A 17,340-nucleotide genomic window follows, 5' to 3' on the forward strand; every position below is an offset into this window, starting at 1 on the left:
TTCATAAAAGAGATCTCTAAAGCCCTACTGGATAACATATTACTGGTTCAGCATTAAATGCAAATGTTCTTGAGAGCAATAAAATATCCTGTAATTCAAGTACAGATTGAAATACTCTGTAATTCAGTTGTTTCACTAATTCAGAAACTCAATTGTCCTTCAGTTCAACTGGCCCAAATTCAAGCAGCTTTACCACGTATGCAGTGATTTATTTATTTTTATTGAAAATACAAAGTAATATTAAAGGAAAACATTTAAATAATTTAAAAATCATTCCATATCCCCCTACACTAACACAATGAATTTCACTTCTGCATATTACTTTCCACATGCATAAAGATTTTACAGACACAATGATAGTGTTCATACCATTTTATATTGTGCGTATTTTACTTACCATATCACAGACATGCCCATGTTTCTACAGTCTTCCAAACAATTTTTTAATGGCAGTATAAGGCTTCACTCTTTTTATTAGCCCACTTTCTTCTTTGCCATTTAGATTATTTCCAATTTTTCGCTATTGTAAATAATGCAGACATAAACAACCTCATGCATTTACCTTTTTGTTTGTTTGTTTTGTTTGTATGTTATTCTTTAGGTTACAAATCAAGGAGTAGAATATACGAGGAAAAGATACGGTCATTTTTATGGCTTTCTATGTAGTGCCATATTGTGTTCCCAAAGGGTTGTATCTGTTTAAAATGCCTTCTTAAACGAATGTATTAAACAGGTTCTTTCTAAAATTTAAAAATAACTCAGAAAAATTAGGTAGTTTTACACTTACTTAAAGTTAAAAATAATTTTTGTCTCTTAATAAATGAAGAGTGTGGGTAGATGATCTAACAGATTACTAAAAGTTTAGATGAGTTAACTTAAGCTACGCTTCTTAACTTTTCTCAAGTTACGGCACACATGGAAAGTGATATGGTAGGCACACTGGAGAAAATGGACAAAGATGTTTCTGGCCTCGAAGCTTCAGCCACCCAGGCCACCTCTGGCTACTCCAAGAGCTGTGGGGATCCATATCTAGGCACATCTATCACCCAAAGAGCCAGTGTACATGGGAAGGGAAGTTCTAATTGAGGTTAGGTGACTCAATCCAAGTCACAAAATCTAGTTAGTGGAAAATGAATTCAAATTTCTTCTCATCAGTGTATTTTCTACTATGTCACAATGTTCTACATGCTTTCTGGCTCTAAATTTCAATTTCACATGCAGACAGGTACCTATACTTATGAATAAAGAGGATTTTCTGATATGCTTAAAGACACCTAAACTAGCAATTTACATCAAAGCTGAAAATTAAAAATAGCTCTTAGGATCAACAAATATTCAACTCTTTCCTCTGCAATTTTTCAGATTTTCCATTCTTTTAAATTTAGTTTGTAAACTCTGAATAGTAATAATCTTTTGCACAACATCTTGTATATCTCTGGTAGTCAGTAAATAAAGAATCGTAACTATAAATAATACACACTACAAAGGAAAAACACTAGACTTAAGTCCATTCTAAATAATTCTAAGGTTAAAAAAAAATTTTAAGTATTGATTTTGTAGAGGTAGAGAATCTTCCCTCTTTATATTTCAAATCCCTTGTTAGCTAAATGGAACCTTAATGTACACTATTACATTAATGTACACTATTACACTGTCATAAGAAATATTTCACTCCACAGAATGATTTTGACCTACACCCAGTGTTGATGCTACCAGGAGAAAAAAATTCACTGCAAAGACGCTTCACCTTTTACCAAGTGTCCAGCGTTCCAGATCACCTTTGATGAGCAGAGATTAAAGGTAGTAACCCCACTGATTCAACTGTAAATATACATAAGATGTTTCTTGACCATTAATCACAGAGTTGGGGTGCAGAGTGGGGGTTAGGCATGAGAATTTACCTAACGTGTGCCAGCCCACGATAACAAGTAAGACACTCCAAACCCTACATTCTTTTTCACTACACCCTGAAACAGTGATTACTTGGTCATTTCTATGGACTTAATCAAACATTATACACACAAACACACCCGTGGGACCGCATGGCACTTGGAAGATTACCCACGATTTCCCACTTATTAAGATCTGGATCATATTTCTCAATGCTCTGAAGATATGTCCCCTTTGAGTAGGAATACCCCCCAGTGACATAAATACATCCATTCATGATGACGGCACCACACTCCATTCTCCTTTCCATCATGGGAGCGATCTCTCTCCATTCATTCTGTTCAGGGTCATAGCATTCTGTGATTGTAGTTTGTCCACCAACTAGATAGAGCTTATTTTCAAATGGAACTGAACACAATCCATATTCTATTAAAAAGAAAAAAGCATATTTCTATTAGGATAACAAACAAAAGAGATACCTTAGGGTGGTGATATAATAATGCTTTACAATTTAGCATACAAAAATAGAGTAGCTGTGACATTTTGATTCCAGCACACACTACCACAACACGGAGCCTTAAAATCCACTCCCAATCACCAGACTCAGATGACCTATTCCTGCCACTGTCTTTCAGGTTATCCCTAAACTGGCTTTGCAGGATGCCGGGAGGAACTCATCCTCCGACCACTACCCTTCCGGGAACTTGCCAGCACAGGCACCTTTCTCTCTACGCCTATGTGTAAAAGGTGGTAGCAGCAGAGTCCCTCAGCCATGAAGACATCCCAGGTAACTAGTGTAGGGTCCTTCAGGTGTTAGCAGCTAACCCTGTACAGTATCTGCTGCCACAGGCGCTTGCCTCTCTCACACTGCTGGTCAAGTTAAAGACACAAGAAGTTAGAGAGATACAAGCCAGTTTAGTGGGGAACTACAGTCTGTGACTTTAAGAAGCTGTGTAAGGTGATCAAAGGCTGAGGGCTGCCGTGTGAGGTCTGCGTCCTGGGGCTGGGAGTCCACCTCTTGGGGGTCAGCTTTCCAGGCCGTTTTAATTTTTTCCATTTTATCTCTCCCTCCACATCCAAACCTGCTGGCTCTTCAAGGCACCAGGATCTTTGGCAACTTCACTTCCTCTCCCTTCTTCCCAGGGCTGTGACTAGGGTAAGGCAAGTGAGGTGCCCAGAGCACAAAACAGGAGGAGACTCTTCCACTTCCGAGCAACTCCTTCAGTTCTGTGCCTCAAGGGTCTCACTTGCCTGACCCTAGTCCCAGCCCTGTTTCTTCCACGCCCTCAGTTCTAATATCGCTCCCAGCCTGTGAGTTCTTTCTCTGAAAGTATCAACCATTAGATTACACTTAAATACTTCTAGCTGCAGACCTGAAGAAAGAGCAGGAGTTGTCAGTGGCACTAATACTACGGCGAATAAATGAAGATTTAGCTTGCCATTGCTGACCTGTTCCATCTGTCTGGAACACCTTCTTTTCCCAGGTTCTTGCACAGCTGCCTTCTCCATGTCATTCGGGTCTCATCTTACTCTCACCTCCTCAGAGGGCCTTCCCAGATCATCCAACCTGAAGGAGCCGGTCAGGCATCTCTACCACATCACCCTATTTTAATTCTCTCTGTAGCTCTTCTCATGATCCGATGTGGTTCCTGTTTACAGTCTCTCTCTTCCTTCTGACAGTGCAGGAACTGTGTCCTGCCCACCACTCCTCTCCCAACTGAAGGATGGCAAGTGTCTGGCATCTTGTAAGGACTCAATAAAAGTTTGTTGAATCAATGAATGAATTGTACCGTGTACCCTCTGTGCCCAAATACGCGCTCCCATTACTTCGTGGAAGAAAAGCTTATAAGGCCTTCTTTAGAAAGAAAGAATGTACAATCAGAAATGTGATTTCCCCGTTAAGTAGGGAAGACAAATTCTTATCAGTAAAGTTCTTACTATTTAGGTTTCAAAGCCTAAGGAAAAATCTGAGAAGACTGGTATTTCTGCTTTGAGTCCACATACTGTTGTTCTCTGGTTTCTGACGTCCAAGAAAAAAAGAATTCTCCTACCTCTGAAAACCCATTTATTATCTTTCAGTTATACACATGCAGGATTTTTATAGGATTTAGTTGTTTTTGAGTACTTGTGACACATTGTTTGTTTATATAAATTATGAGTCATTCTGTCAAATGGTTATTGTGAAAATTAATGATGATTCAAAACTTTTATCAGTTGGTATAAATGATTCAACGATGAGCTTATTAAGCTTTTCTTAAATTATTCAAATCTCACAAAAAATCCTCAATTTGCAACTCTTATGTTAACAGAAGTATCTCAATCTTTCTATAGCAGTAAAAATGTTTAAAATAAAGTGACTCCTGGGCTCTCTATTCTGTTCCATTGATCTACGTGTCTGTTTTTGTGCCAGTACCATACTGTTTTGATTACAGTAGTTGTGTAGTATAGTCTAAAGTCAGCGATTCCTCCAGCTCTGTTCTTCTTTTTCAAGACTGTTTTGGCTATTCAGGGTCTTTTGTGCTTCCACACAAATTTTAAAATTATTTTTTCTAGTTCTGTGAAAAATACCCTTGGTATTTTTTAAATTAATTAATTAATTAATTTTATTTATTTTTGGCTGCGTTGGGTCTTCGTTGCTGAGCGCGGGCTTTCTCTAGTTGCGGTGAGCGGGGGCTACTCTTCGTTGTGGTGCGCAGGCTTCTTCTTGTGGTGGCTTCTCTTGTTGCAGAGCACAGGCTATATAGGGCATTTCAGCAGTTGCAGCACACGGGCTCAGTAGTTGTGGCTTGCGGGCTTGAGTGCAGGCTCAGTAGTTGTGACACACAGGCTTAGCTGCTCCACGGCATGTGGGATCTTCCTGGACCAGGGCTCAAACCCATGTCTCCTGCATTGGCAGGCAGATTCTTAAGCACTGTGCTACCAGGTAAGCCCTACCCTTGGTATTTTGATAGGGATTGCACTGAATCTGTAGATTGCCTTAGGGTAGTGTGGTCATTTTAACAATATTAATTCTTCCAATCCATGAACACAGTATGTCTTTCCATCTGTTTGTAGCATCTTCAATTTCTTTCATCAGTGTCTTACAGTTTGCCGAGCACAGGTCTTTACCTCCTTAGGAAGGTTTAATCCCAGGTATTTTATTCTTTTTGATGCAATGGTAAATGGGATTGTTTCTTTAATTTCTCTTTCTGATAGTTCATTGTTAGCATATAGAAATCCAACAGATTTCTGTATATTAATGCTGTATCCTCATGATCAATTACTCTATGACAAAGGAGGCAAGAATATACAATGGAGAAAAGAAAGTCTCTTCAACAAGTGGTGCTGGGAAACCTAGACAGCTACATGGAAAAGAATGAAATTAGAACATTGCCTCACACCATATACAAAAATAAACTGAAAATGGATTAAAGACCTAAATGTAAGGCCAGATACTATAAAACTCTTAGAGGAAAAGACAGGCAGAACACTCTTTGATATAAACTACAGCAAGGTCTTTTTCGATCTACCACTTAGAGTAATGAGAATAAAAAACAAAAATAAACAAATGGGACCTAATTAAACTTAAAAGCGTTTGCACAGCAAAGGAAACCATAAACAAGACTAAAAGACAACCCTCAGAATCGGAGAAGATATTTGCAAATGAAGCAACTGACAAAGGATCAATCTCCAAAATATACAAACAGCTCATGCAGCTCAATATCAAAAAAAAACAAACAATCCAATCAAAAAATGGGCAGAAGACCTAAACAGACATTTCTCTAAAGAAGACATATAAATCGCCAACAAATACATGAAAAGATGCTCAAAATCACTAATTATTAGAGAAATGGAAATCAAAACTACAATGAGGTATCACCTCACACTGGTCAGAATGGCCATCATCAAAAAATCTAGAAACAATAAATGCTGGAGAGGGTGTGGAGAAAAGAGAACCCTCATGCACTATTGGTGGGAATGTAAATTGATACAGCCAATATGGAGAACAGTATGGAGGTTCCTTAGAAAACTAAAAATAGAACTACCGTATGACCCAGCAATCCCACTACTGGGCATATACCCAGAGGAAACCATAATTCAAAAAGACACATGCACCCCAATGTACATTGCAGCATTATTTACAATAGCCAGGACATGGAAGCAACCTAAATGTCCATCAACAGAGGAATGGATTAAGAATATATGGTACGTATATACAGTGGAATATTAGCCATAACAAAGAACAAAATAATTCATTTGCAGCAACATGGATGGACCTAGAGATTGTCATACTGAGTGAAGTAAGTCAGAGAATGATGAATATTATATGATATTGCTTATATATGGAATCTTAAAAAAGGGTACAAATGAACTTATCTACAAAACAGAAATAGAGTTACAGAGTAGAAAACAAACTTATGGTTACCAGGGGGCAAGAGGGGGAGAGATAAGTTGGGATATTGGGATTGACATATACACACTACTATGTGTAAAACAGATAACTAATAAGACCTACTATATAGCACAGGGAACTCTACTCAATACTCTGTAATGGCCTATATGGGAAAAGAATCTAAAAAAGAGTGGATATATGTATATGTATCTGATTCACTTTGCTATACACCTGAAACACAACATTGTAAATCAACTATACTCCAATAAATAAATTTTTTTAAAATGATAAAGCCAAAAAAACCCAGATGAACAGATAAAAAAGATGTGATATATATATATAATATACACACACACAATGGAATACTACTCAGCCATAAAAAAGAAAGAAATTTTGCCATTTGCAACAACATGGATGGACTTGGAGGGTATTATGCTAAATGAAATAAGTCAGACAGAGAAAGACAAATACTGCATGGTATCACTTATATGTGGAATCTAAAAAATAAAACAAGCTAGTTCATATAACAAAAAAGAAATAGACTCACAGATATAGAGAAAAAACTAGTGGTTACCAGTGGGGAGAGGGAAGTGGGAGAGGGGCAAGATAGGGGTAGGGGACTAAGAGGTACAAACTATTATGTATAAAATGAATAGGCTACAAGAATATATTGTACAGCACAGGGAATATAGCCTATACTTTGTAATAACTATAGAGTATAAAATATTTTAACTATAAAAAAATTTAAAAATTATAAATCACTATGCTGTACACCTAAAACTTATATAATATTGTACATAAACTATATCTCAATTTTTTAAAAGTATAAAAATAAATAAAGTGGGCTTCTCTGGTGGCACAGTGGTTAAGAATCCGCCTGCCATTGCAGGGGACACGGGTTCCATCCCTGGTCCAGGAACATACCACATGCTGTGGAGCAACTAAGCCCGCAAGCCACAACTACTGAGCCCGTGTGCTACAACTACTGAGCCCGCATGCCTACAGCCCGTGTTCCACAGAAAGAGACGCCACTGCAATGACAAGCCCGTGCACTGCAATGAAGAGCAGCCCCCGCTCACCGCAACTAGAGAAAGTCTGTGTGCAGCAATGAAGAACCAACGCAGCCATAAACAAACAAACAAACAAATAAATAAATAAATTCCTGGTAGTTTTTCCCCTGTTACCCAAATGCAACATAATGTTCTGTTATAGTTGATGGAAACTTCCTCAGCTATAACTGCCTTTTTTCTTGTTGGTCACTCTATGAAGCTACTGAGGCTAAGGGACTGTGTCTTGTTTATTGAGCTCCTAGCACTGTACAGAGCAAGCAGGAAGCACTCAGCAAATATCTGTTGGACAAATGAATGAATGAAAAATTTCAAACCAAGCATGAGGGATAGCACCATCTGTCATGGCTCAAAAGAGTTTACACACAAATATGCACTATAAATACATGGCAGTCTGAATTCAGTGTTACATGAGTGATAGGAACAAAGCCATGCAGGGATTCAGAGACAACCACAATATTTTCAGGTATTCAATATCCATTGAAATACTTTAAGATTTTTACCTAAGATTTTTTTCTCACTGAAAAGACCTGTAAAGCTTATCTAATCTAACTTCCTTATTTTGCTGGAAAGTAAGATCCAAGAGCTTAAGCTGCTGCCCAAGATTACACAAGTGAATAAACAGCAGAGCCAGGAGAGAACGTTTTTCCCACTGGACACAGCTCTCCACGGATTTTCCCTCTCTATCACTTACTGCTTCTCCCGGGTTCTTCACGGACTCTTCTTCCTCAGCTCATCCTTTAACTAATGCTGTTTCCCAAGATTCTGCTCACTACTGTGTTGTTGGTCCCAACCTTCCAAGGCATCTCATTCACCTCCACACATAGTCATCATCTCTAAGCAAACAACTCACAGATCTCTGCATTTAGCTGCATTCTTCCTCCTGCAGAACCACACTTCCCATCGCTTGCTGGACAGCTCTTCTGAGTTATCTAACTGGTCCTTGCCATTTCACTACAAAACTGAGTTCATCATCTCTCCTCTTCTCCCCTCCCATTGGTTGCTACTTCAGTGCTCCTAGTCAATCAGCCAGAGAGCCTGGAATGACTGTCAATTCCTTTCTCGTCCTCATCGCCAACGTCCAATCACCCAAGGGAGCGATCACTACCATTCAATCAATGATGAATCTGTAACATTCCTCGCACCTGCCTGTTTTCTACTCCTACCACTTCAGGATTTCAGTATTTCTCACCTGGTTTATTACAAGAGCTTTAGCAGATCTCCCTGCCATGTTTTACCCAGTCTATTCTCAAAGGAGTTCTTTTCTTGAAGCTAGAACTGATCACGCATCATTCTCTTGCTCTGAAAACTTTAAGCTCTCTATTTTTAAAATTCTCCAGGCTGCCATTCAAAGCCCTCCATGACATGCTCTTCAACTGAACTCTCCCATCCAGTCTCTCATCCTACCCTCTTGCATCTCATTAATATACTTTTACTCCCAGGAACTGGAATGAACCTGGAAATTTCCCTTCAGCCTTCCTTCACTGGCTAACTTTCTGCCAGAACGCTCTTTCTCAAAAACTACCTTCCTTAATTGTAGCTATTCCTTAAGGCCCAAATCATAACAGCCTATGCCTGGAAGCCTTCTAAGATTGTCAGAGTCCCCTTAATTAGACTGAAGCTCTCTCTACCCTCAATTTCAGTAGCACTTATTTTGTAAGACTGTCTTGTATTCCTGTTATGTATGTGTAATTACTACTAGATACTGAGTTCCTGTGGTAGTAAAATTAATCATCTTTGTGTCTTACGTAATAACTGTCGATAGAATGGTATCTTTCCCAAGGTAAGGTCTCAATAAATGTTATCTTGAATTTAATAGGATTATAGTCCCCTGTTTTTCAACTATACAAAGCAACCACCCTTAAAAGCATTAAGAAAAAAGATAACATTTAGATTACCTTTTAAAAATAACAGTAGTCATTTCTTTGTGGTCTAAGCTACATATCTATAAGGTAGACTCAAGACTGACATTTTACATTCTTCAAGAGGTGCTCCTAAAATGCATAAGAGGCATAACTTGCTATAATTCAGAGGATGTAGGTCCAAATGCCTGTTATCAAGGAGGTAACAGACTAGCTGAATGAACCAGGCTAGGGGTAAGAAAAACAGCAGCACGGGCCTCCCAAGTCTATGACGTGATGAGAATGGAAGAGGCTGTGGTGAAACTGAGCACATAAGCCTCATCTAAAGGGAACAGCCACTACTTGGCACCAATAATTGTTGCCAGGAAGGAATATGATCCAAGGTTGCCAGATCTTGCAATTTTTCTAAAGGCCAGAAATCATGATTTTTATTTGAAATCTCCTGAATTTTAAATATTGGTAACAAGCCAGTTAAAAAATATTTTGAACACTGTGAGAGCCAAATAGAAGATACCACGTAGGGTGCTAATTTGATAACTTCGTTTCTCACATTATGTCAGGAAAATGTCCAATGTGAATCAAAATGCTCCATATGGAATTCTAATATTCATTTCTGATTGATTTTTTGATTTGCCATGGCTTTACATACTTTGGCTTAAGTCTCACTACCTTTTAAACTCTCAAGCAGTTAACAAGCTATACCCAATTTAAGTATGTTATGAGACCTTTATTTCTATATTTATTTTAAAATTAATTAATTTACTTATTTTATTTTTGGCCGCGTTGGGTCTTCATTGCTGTGCACGGGCTTTCTCTAGTTGCGGTGAGTGCGGGCTTCTCTTGTTGCGGAGCACGGGCTCTAAGCGCGCGGGCTTCAGTAGTTGTGGCTTGCGGGCTCTAGGGCACAGGCTCAGTAGTTGTGGCGCACAGGCTTAGTTGCTCCGTGGCATGTGGGATCTTCCCGGACCAGGGATCGAACCCATGTCCCCTGCATTGGCAGGTGGATTCTTAACCACTGCGCCACCAGAGAAGTCCCTCAAGACGTTTATTTTTAAAGGAATCTCTTTATGAAATATAAATTAAGTTTGTAATGTAAACAACTGCCCTCTGATTTGTTAATCTGACTTTTCATATGTTGGATTTTCTTTGTAAAGATAAGTCAGGGAAGTATCTAACTCATAAGGTTAACATGAGGATCAAATGAAGTAACAGTGTAGTTGTTAAGAGCATGAGCTCCCAGCCAGACTGCCTGGATCTGAATCTCACAACAAGCCCTAGCTAGCTGACCTTGGGCAATATATTCACTCTCTGTGTGCCTCAGTGAACTACAAAATAGTAGCAGTACCTAGCTCACAGGATTGCTGTGAGGTTTCAAAAGATTTATACAGATAAAAGTATTGGAATAGTTAATGCCTGGTACATACTTATTGAATAAATGTTACCTATTACAGGCATACCTTCACGATATCACAGGTTGGGTTCTAGAGCACAGTGATGAAGTGAATATCACAATGAAGCGTCACACAAATTTTTTTGTTTTCCAGGGCATATAAAAGTTATGTTTAGGGGTTTCCCTGGTGGCGCAGTGGTTGAGAATCTGCCTGCCAATGCAGAGGACACGGGTTCGAGCCCTGGTCTGGGAGGATCCCACATGCTGCAGAGCGGCTGGGCCCGTGAGCCACAACTACTGAGCCTGTGCGTCTGGAGCCTGTGCTCCGCAACAAGAGAGGCCATGAGAGTGAGGGACCCGCGCACCGCGATGAGGAGTGGCCCCCGCTCGCCGCAAGTAGAGAAAGCCCTCGCACAGAAACGAAGACCCAACACAGCCAAAGATAAATAAATAAATAAATTTTTTAAAAAAATTCAAAAAAAAAAAGTTATGTTTATACTATACTGTAGTCTATTAAGTGTGTAATAGCATATTTTTATGTCTAAAAAAACAATGAATATACCTTAATTTCAAAATATTTTGTTGCTAAAAAATGCCAGTTCAATTACAATAGAACATCAAAGATCACTGATCACAGATTACAGTAACAAATGTAATAATGAAAAAGTTTGAAAGACTGCGAGAATAACCAAAATGTGACAAGACACAAAGTGAGCAAACGCTGTTGGAAAAATGGCACCGATAGAATTCTCAACGCAGGGCTGCCACAAACCTTCAATTTGTAAAAAATGCAATATCTGCAAAGTACAATAAAGCAAAGCACGATAAAACAACGTATGCCTGTACTCAGTATGACAGTTATTATTATTTTCTATTATAATTTCATTAGTTATCACAGAAAGTTGTGGGGAGTCTGGGATAATACATCTGAACTATTGGAGATGAAAGTCTACCTCCAAGATGTCTTCAGAGCCAGGACAGCGTATGGCTGAAGTCCCTCCTTGTGTAAGTCCTGTGGTATATGGAGACACAGCACCAGATTCAGGTGTGCTCCCCCTGAACTGTGAGATGACATATACGATGTATGGTGGAACTAGCTGCATTGGTCAAGAGTAGGAGAGCCTGTTCCCTTATGGAGAGGCAGATTGCTTATCGGTTATAGCACAGGTCAATGCAATCAAACTGCCTGACTTTGAATCCTGATCCACCACTTCCAGACTGTGTGACCTTGGCAAAGCTAAGCTACTTATCCTTTCTAAGCCTTTACAAATATGTAAAACAGGGGTAAACAATACTTACTCACAGGATTGTAGTTAGAATTTAAGGTAATATTACATGCAAAGTGCTCAGTCAGTACCTGACCTATGGAAAGTGCTCAAGAAGGTTAGCTATCATTATTATTCTCAGATGGTTCAAGCTCGTGAATTCCAACTATGCTCTCCAGTGACTCACACAAAAGCCAGATGCTATATGGAAAATGATTCAAAGTAGTATGGTGATATGGTGATATGAATCTTTCCTAATGAAAAAAACCTTAATCAGATGGCTTAACCTTAACCAGGTAACTGTAACAGGTTTATCCTTCCCCCTGAGCTCTACCCAAAGAGACAAGTCAAAGAACAAAGGACACCACAGAAGGCAGGCCATTCTTTGTGGGTAGACAACTGTTAAGGCCAACACAGGGCCCTGCACATCACAGGAGTAAGTGCTTAATAGCTATTGAAACCCAGAAAGAACATGCTTCTAAAAAAAAAAAAAATCATTTCCTGCTGAACTGAATCAACAGGTATCCTTCCCAACTATTTCATAGACTAGTGGTTTTTAACTGTTAATAAAAATTGTGTTTTATATAATGCATGTAGTAAATGAAAGAAAGCATATAACTAAGGAATAGGAAACACAAAAAAAGAATCTCAGTAAAAAAAATTTAAGAAGAAACTAATTCTTTTAACCACACAGGCTTAAAATATGTGTCATGTAAAGACATCAGGGAAAGTATTTGTAGATGTCATCTAGTTGGAATAAGCCAATTGTGATTATTGTTAGATGAACATGTGAAAATTTTGAGCCTTTAATTATACCCATGTGTAGCCTACTACAAATTTAGCACTTTCTACTTCCAGCCCATTTTTAGCCATCCCTTATGCTAAGATGCATCACAACATGTACTATTTGAGACAGTAATTTGTTACCTGGATGTGGACTGGAGGTGATGAGGCTCCATTCATTGATGTCTGAATTGTAGCTCTGGACCTTGTCATAGGTGCAGCTTCCTCTGTATCCGCAGTGGCCGCCGATGACGTAGATAACTTCATGTAAGACACAGGCAGTAGCATTTCCCACGCCTGTGTGTTAATTAAAATCACATCTTCAGATTGCTCTTTCATTCGGTTTTGCAATGAATATTGGACTAAGATTATTATTGCTTTTGTTATTATTGACAGTAGATACAAGGCATTGTGCTAGATGCTATGAAGGATAGAAGAATAAAAAAAAAAAAAAGGCTCCCTGCACCTTTTTCTAAAAGGGGTGAGACATTTACACAAATAATTAGAACACAGGGTAGAGAACTCCTATGAACGTTCAGAGCAAGGGGACACTGCTTTGACTAGGGGAATCATGGCAGGCAGTGGCAGAATTTGACCTGGGCCTCGGTAGGTAGCCTTTGGCAGGCACAGGTGAGAGGAAGCCATCCTAGCCAGAGGGAAAGGTGAGTGCTTATTGGACAATGTCACGTAGCCGAGTTTGATTCCCAGCACTTGGGCAGGGCAGGTGGCACACCTGGGGCTGTCGTGTGGGAATTAAAGCTGACGTGGTAAACTGAAGCCACACGGCGAAGGATCCTGATGCCCAAGTAAGAAACATGGACTTAATTTAGCACGACTTTTAAGGTTTTTAAACAGAGGAAGGGAGGGACTACAGGAGTAGAAGGGCAAGAGTCAGAAAGAGCTAGGTATTGGCCCAGGTGCGAAGTACTGAGGGCCTGACTTTAGACTGGACTGGACCTTGAGTCGGAGGGAAGGATACCAAGGTAAGAGACACCGGCAGAACAGATGGGCCTTGATGACTGACTGCGTCCAAGACAAACAAGACTCATTCTGAGGTCCTGAGCTCAGAAAACTGGGAAACACTGATGCCAAAGAAAAATAAGGAAGAAATGGATTCAGCAGGGGAAGAAGACGTGAGGAAGAAAGATGAGGAGGCTCGTTTTAGTTGAAATTGTCAGTTTAAGTCTTTCAACCAACTTTTTACTTAGCCTATTAGATGGGCCAGTGCAGTTCAATCTCCCTGTGCATTTCTACTCCAAAACAAGAGTGAGTTTATAAGCAGGGCAGTTATGATGAGGGGAAAAAAAGTTAGGACTTTCTAAACAGCCAAGTATTTATTTCTTCTCTGTACACCCGTAAACTAAAAAAGGAAATGAATTTGAAACTTGGCTCTGCCCAACTTCGGTGCTCATTACCAGGGAAAGCTGCTAGTTCACTTCATGGCTACAAAATAAAACAAACTGGGGAACATAGTGTTATCCTTTCTAGAGACAAATGGGAAACTTAAAGTTCAGCATGAGTCCACCCATCAGAACCAGTACTAGCAAAAAGTGCACAAAACTGACAGAAGTGTTACCCTTCCCTGGGATGGTCAGATATAATCAGGAATCAAAACTTAAAAGTATAAAACTCTGGAATTTCAGACCCAGCTGGGGGGTAGGGGAGGACTTCAGCATACGAGGGTCTTCCATTCCACTCAAGGCTAAGGCAAGAACACGTGTGGCCTTCTTCACAGTGGATACACCATTGCAGCACTTTCTTTTCAGGAAGCACTGTTTCACACATGATTTAACAACATTTCGGTAAAGTAATACATTTCAATCCTCAAAGAAATATACTCTAAACTGCAGAACCACTGAAATTGTGACCTTATCCTTAAGAAACAGAGGCAGAAATATATCCAGGTTTACAACAGCTGCTAAAATATTTGAACTTTCCTTGTTTCTTTTGTAGGAAAGGAGTCAGGACATTAAGAGCCACCCTGGGGAGAGGACTGGGTGAATTAGTAAATTGGGGGGTCAAGCTCAGGCAGAATCAAAAACCAGAGCAGCTATCGCAGCAGGCGTTAAGCCACCTTCTCCCATCCTGTCAACTACTTCGCAACCTTCGGATGTGCAGGAGAGCGGTTGTAATTGAATATGAAAGATATTTCTGCCCTGTCAAAGCTGACATGTTCTTCTATAAGATGTTCATGACTATAATGCCTAACACTTACTGAGTGCTTACTCTGTGCCAGACACTGTCCTAAGCACTTCACATGAATAAACTCAATTAATCCTTTCAGAACTAAGCTATGTAATATTGTGACCCCCATTGTACAGATGGCAAAACTGGGGCACAGGGAGATTAAACCATTTGCCGAAGCTCACCAGCAAGCAAGGTGAAAGTCAGGATTTGGATCCAGGCAGTTTGGCTTCAGAAGCAGCATGTTTGGTCACAAGGACATTCTGCCTCTCAGGCTTCCTGTTCTCATCCAAGAAACATACCGGGTCAGATTCCCAGACCAGGTCAGATTCCCACACCCTCACTAGCATTAAAAAAGAAACAGAAAGGCCTGGGAAGACACATCTGGAATAAAATGACTCAAATTTGGTAACAACGTACCAGTTTGTGTGCAACTCGCCAGCACCAATGAATAAATGTAATGAAATAAGTGAGATTCTAGCTTAACTTTTTTTACAGTGGGAGAGAAAGACAAGGCTAATCTAGTACCAAACACAGCAGAAAATACAGTGTTTATCAGACAGATGCTGAGATCCAATAGCCACTGTGTGGGCCACGTGTGGGAGGTAGGGGACCTGCCCCTCTCCTTTACCCTCTAAGACAAGACTGGAATCCCAAAGAGCAGAGGGTGTTTGTCTCTAGTTTTTGAGAGAATGTAATTTGTTACACCCTATAGGGACCAAACCTTTCAAGGTTTTAATGAAAGACCTTTTAAAAGACAGATGATCAGATGATGAGAGGAAAAAAAGCTGAATATTTAAAAGCAGAATCAAAAAGGTTCAATGCCAAGAGCAAGCAAAAAAAAAGAAAATTAAACATGAATAAAACTACCCAGCTTTCTCTCTTCATTTAGCCTTTGATTTAAATATAAATTCTTAAGACTCAAAGCAAGATGTAGATTCAAAACAGGCTGTAGAATAAGAAGAATGAATTATACCGTTTTCTTATATAAATAATATTTCTTTTCTAGCCTGGGCAGCATACTCTGATCACATAACTCTCAGTCGGGGACTGCTATACTATATTTTCACTTGGAACATTCTGTGTAACATTATTTGTATAAGCCACTATAGTTCCTAGGTAGCATTCCAAAGTGATAAATTCTTTTCAACGTTATCTGTGAGAGAAGTGAGAGACCCTTGGCCTAACCTCAAACACCTAAAAAATACAGAATGAACACAATCTGCACTTACCTTTAATCATGTTTGCAATAGGAATCCATTTCTCTTTTAGTGGATCATAGAACTCGGCCTCTTCTGCTGGAGCCCCTTTTCTGTAACCACCTAAAGCATAGACACAGCCACCCAAGGTGACTGCACAGTGATAATACCTGGCATTGAGCATTGGCAAACCTTCTGTCCATTCATCACTTTCACTGTTATAGATCCACACTGTGTCAAGAGCTTCTATGTTATCCGTTCTGTAACCCCCAGTTACATAAATATTGGGTCCCAAACATGTAACACCATAGCTCTCCCTAGTGTAATCTGGTATTTCTGCTCCCTGGATCCAAACATTTGTCAAAGGATCCCATACGTGCACCTCTGATAAAGGATGCCAGTAATAGCCTCCAATGATATACATTGTGGCTGTGGACCTCTGAGAAATCTCTTTATGCATGGGATTCAAAGCATTGTATATGAGAGATCGGATCTTATTTTCAGTTAACAGGCAGCTTCTTTGAAGGCCCAAAGCTGTTTTTAAATACACTGGATCTATATCTATGTTGATATAGCTTAGTAGATTATACAGGCATTCAATTCGATTTTCTACATCATGAGCAGTCCACTTGATAACTGGCTCTATGACAGCTTCTTCTTTCCAAACACTGAGATTCTTTCTGGACAAGATAAAGAGAAACTTTTCAAGGCTGATTTCCAGAAATTCTTCTTGTTGCCATACTTCCTTAAACCTTGAGCACAGAATTCTTCGAGATTCCTTCTCTAGTTCTGGACACACGTGAAATTCTGCAAAGGAGTGCATTCCAATACAATTATCAATATCCAAGTGCCTTACCAAAAACTGCTCACATGCTTTCTTTACCGAAAGGAACTGTAGCAGATCTGCTGCTTCAAGCAGGCTTTGAACATTTCTTTTAGTTATCTCAATTTGGGATGTGTACGCATAATTTACAAGGCCTTCCAAGATATCATGGTGGATGCCAGAGATTTTTATTTTATTTTTAAATTTTTCTTTCATGTCAGCTGTGAACATTGCTTTAAAATAATTGCTGCAAGCAGCTAAAACAGCTCGGTGACAATGGAAGATTATGCCTGAAGGACACTGAAGGGTAATATCAGTAAATAATCCATCCAAGTAAAATGTTTTGAATGCATCCAGAAAATCCACTGGATGCGTCGAATCCTTGAAAAGGTAAATATAATCTTCTTGTCCTTTTAGAGCCATGGCTGCAATAAACATGAAACAATAAACGTGTTTTCAATTGTGCGCATTACCTCATAATCAATGCTAAATATTCCTGTCATTA

The 17,340-nt window shown here is 39.4% G+C and overlaps 1 protein-coding gene and 1 long non-coding RNA gene across 8 annotated transcripts in view; one reads left to right on the forward strand and one right to left on the reverse strand.

Annotated features, from left to right (window-relative positions):
- LOC309630667 overlaps window positions 1-11,042 on the forward strand; it is a 31,341-nt gene extending 20,299 nt beyond the window's left edge. Inside the window, exons 2-4 of one of the 2 annotated variants that reach the window (XR_014245872.1) lie at window positions 1,680-1,800; window positions 2,526-2,677; window positions 3,375-3,670. This is a non-coding gene — a long non-coding RNA (uncharacterized lncRNA). Of the gene's footprint in view, window positions 1-1,679; window positions 1,801-2,525; window positions 2,678-3,374; window positions 3,671-10,735 lie in introns of those variants that run through there. The other variant, XR_014245873.1, reaches the window with a different exon arrangement.
- Window positions 1-17,340, reverse strand: part of LOC309630655 (kelch-like protein 23) — a 60,204-nt gene that overhangs the window by 19,406 nt on the left and 23,458 nt on the right. For 3 of the 6 annotated variants that reach the window (XM_082396112.1, XM_082396111.1, XM_082396107.1), the window contains 3 exons: window positions 16,046-17,260; window positions 12,774-12,926; window positions 200-2,316 (listed from right to left, as the gene is read on the reverse strand). In XM_082396112.1, the coding sequence (XP_082252238.1) occupies window positions 2,006-2,316; window positions 12,774-12,926; window positions 16,046-17,258 (1,677 nt within the window). In that variant the 5' untranslated portion in view covers window positions 17,259-17,260 and the 3' untranslated portion in view covers window positions 200-2,005. Of the gene's footprint in view, window positions 1-199; window positions 2,317-11,476; window positions 11,594-12,773; window positions 12,927-16,045; window positions 17,261-17,340 lie in introns of those variants that run through there. The other 3 variants (XM_082396110.1, XM_082396109.1, XM_082396108.1) reach the window with 2 other exon arrangements.

Source organism: Balaenoptera borealis (genome assembly GCF_965194805.1).
Source record: "Balaenoptera borealis genome assembly, chromosome: 6".
Classification (NCBI taxonomy): domain Eukaryota; kingdom Metazoa; phylum Chordata; class Mammalia; order Artiodactyla; family Balaenopteridae; genus Balaenoptera; species Balaenoptera borealis.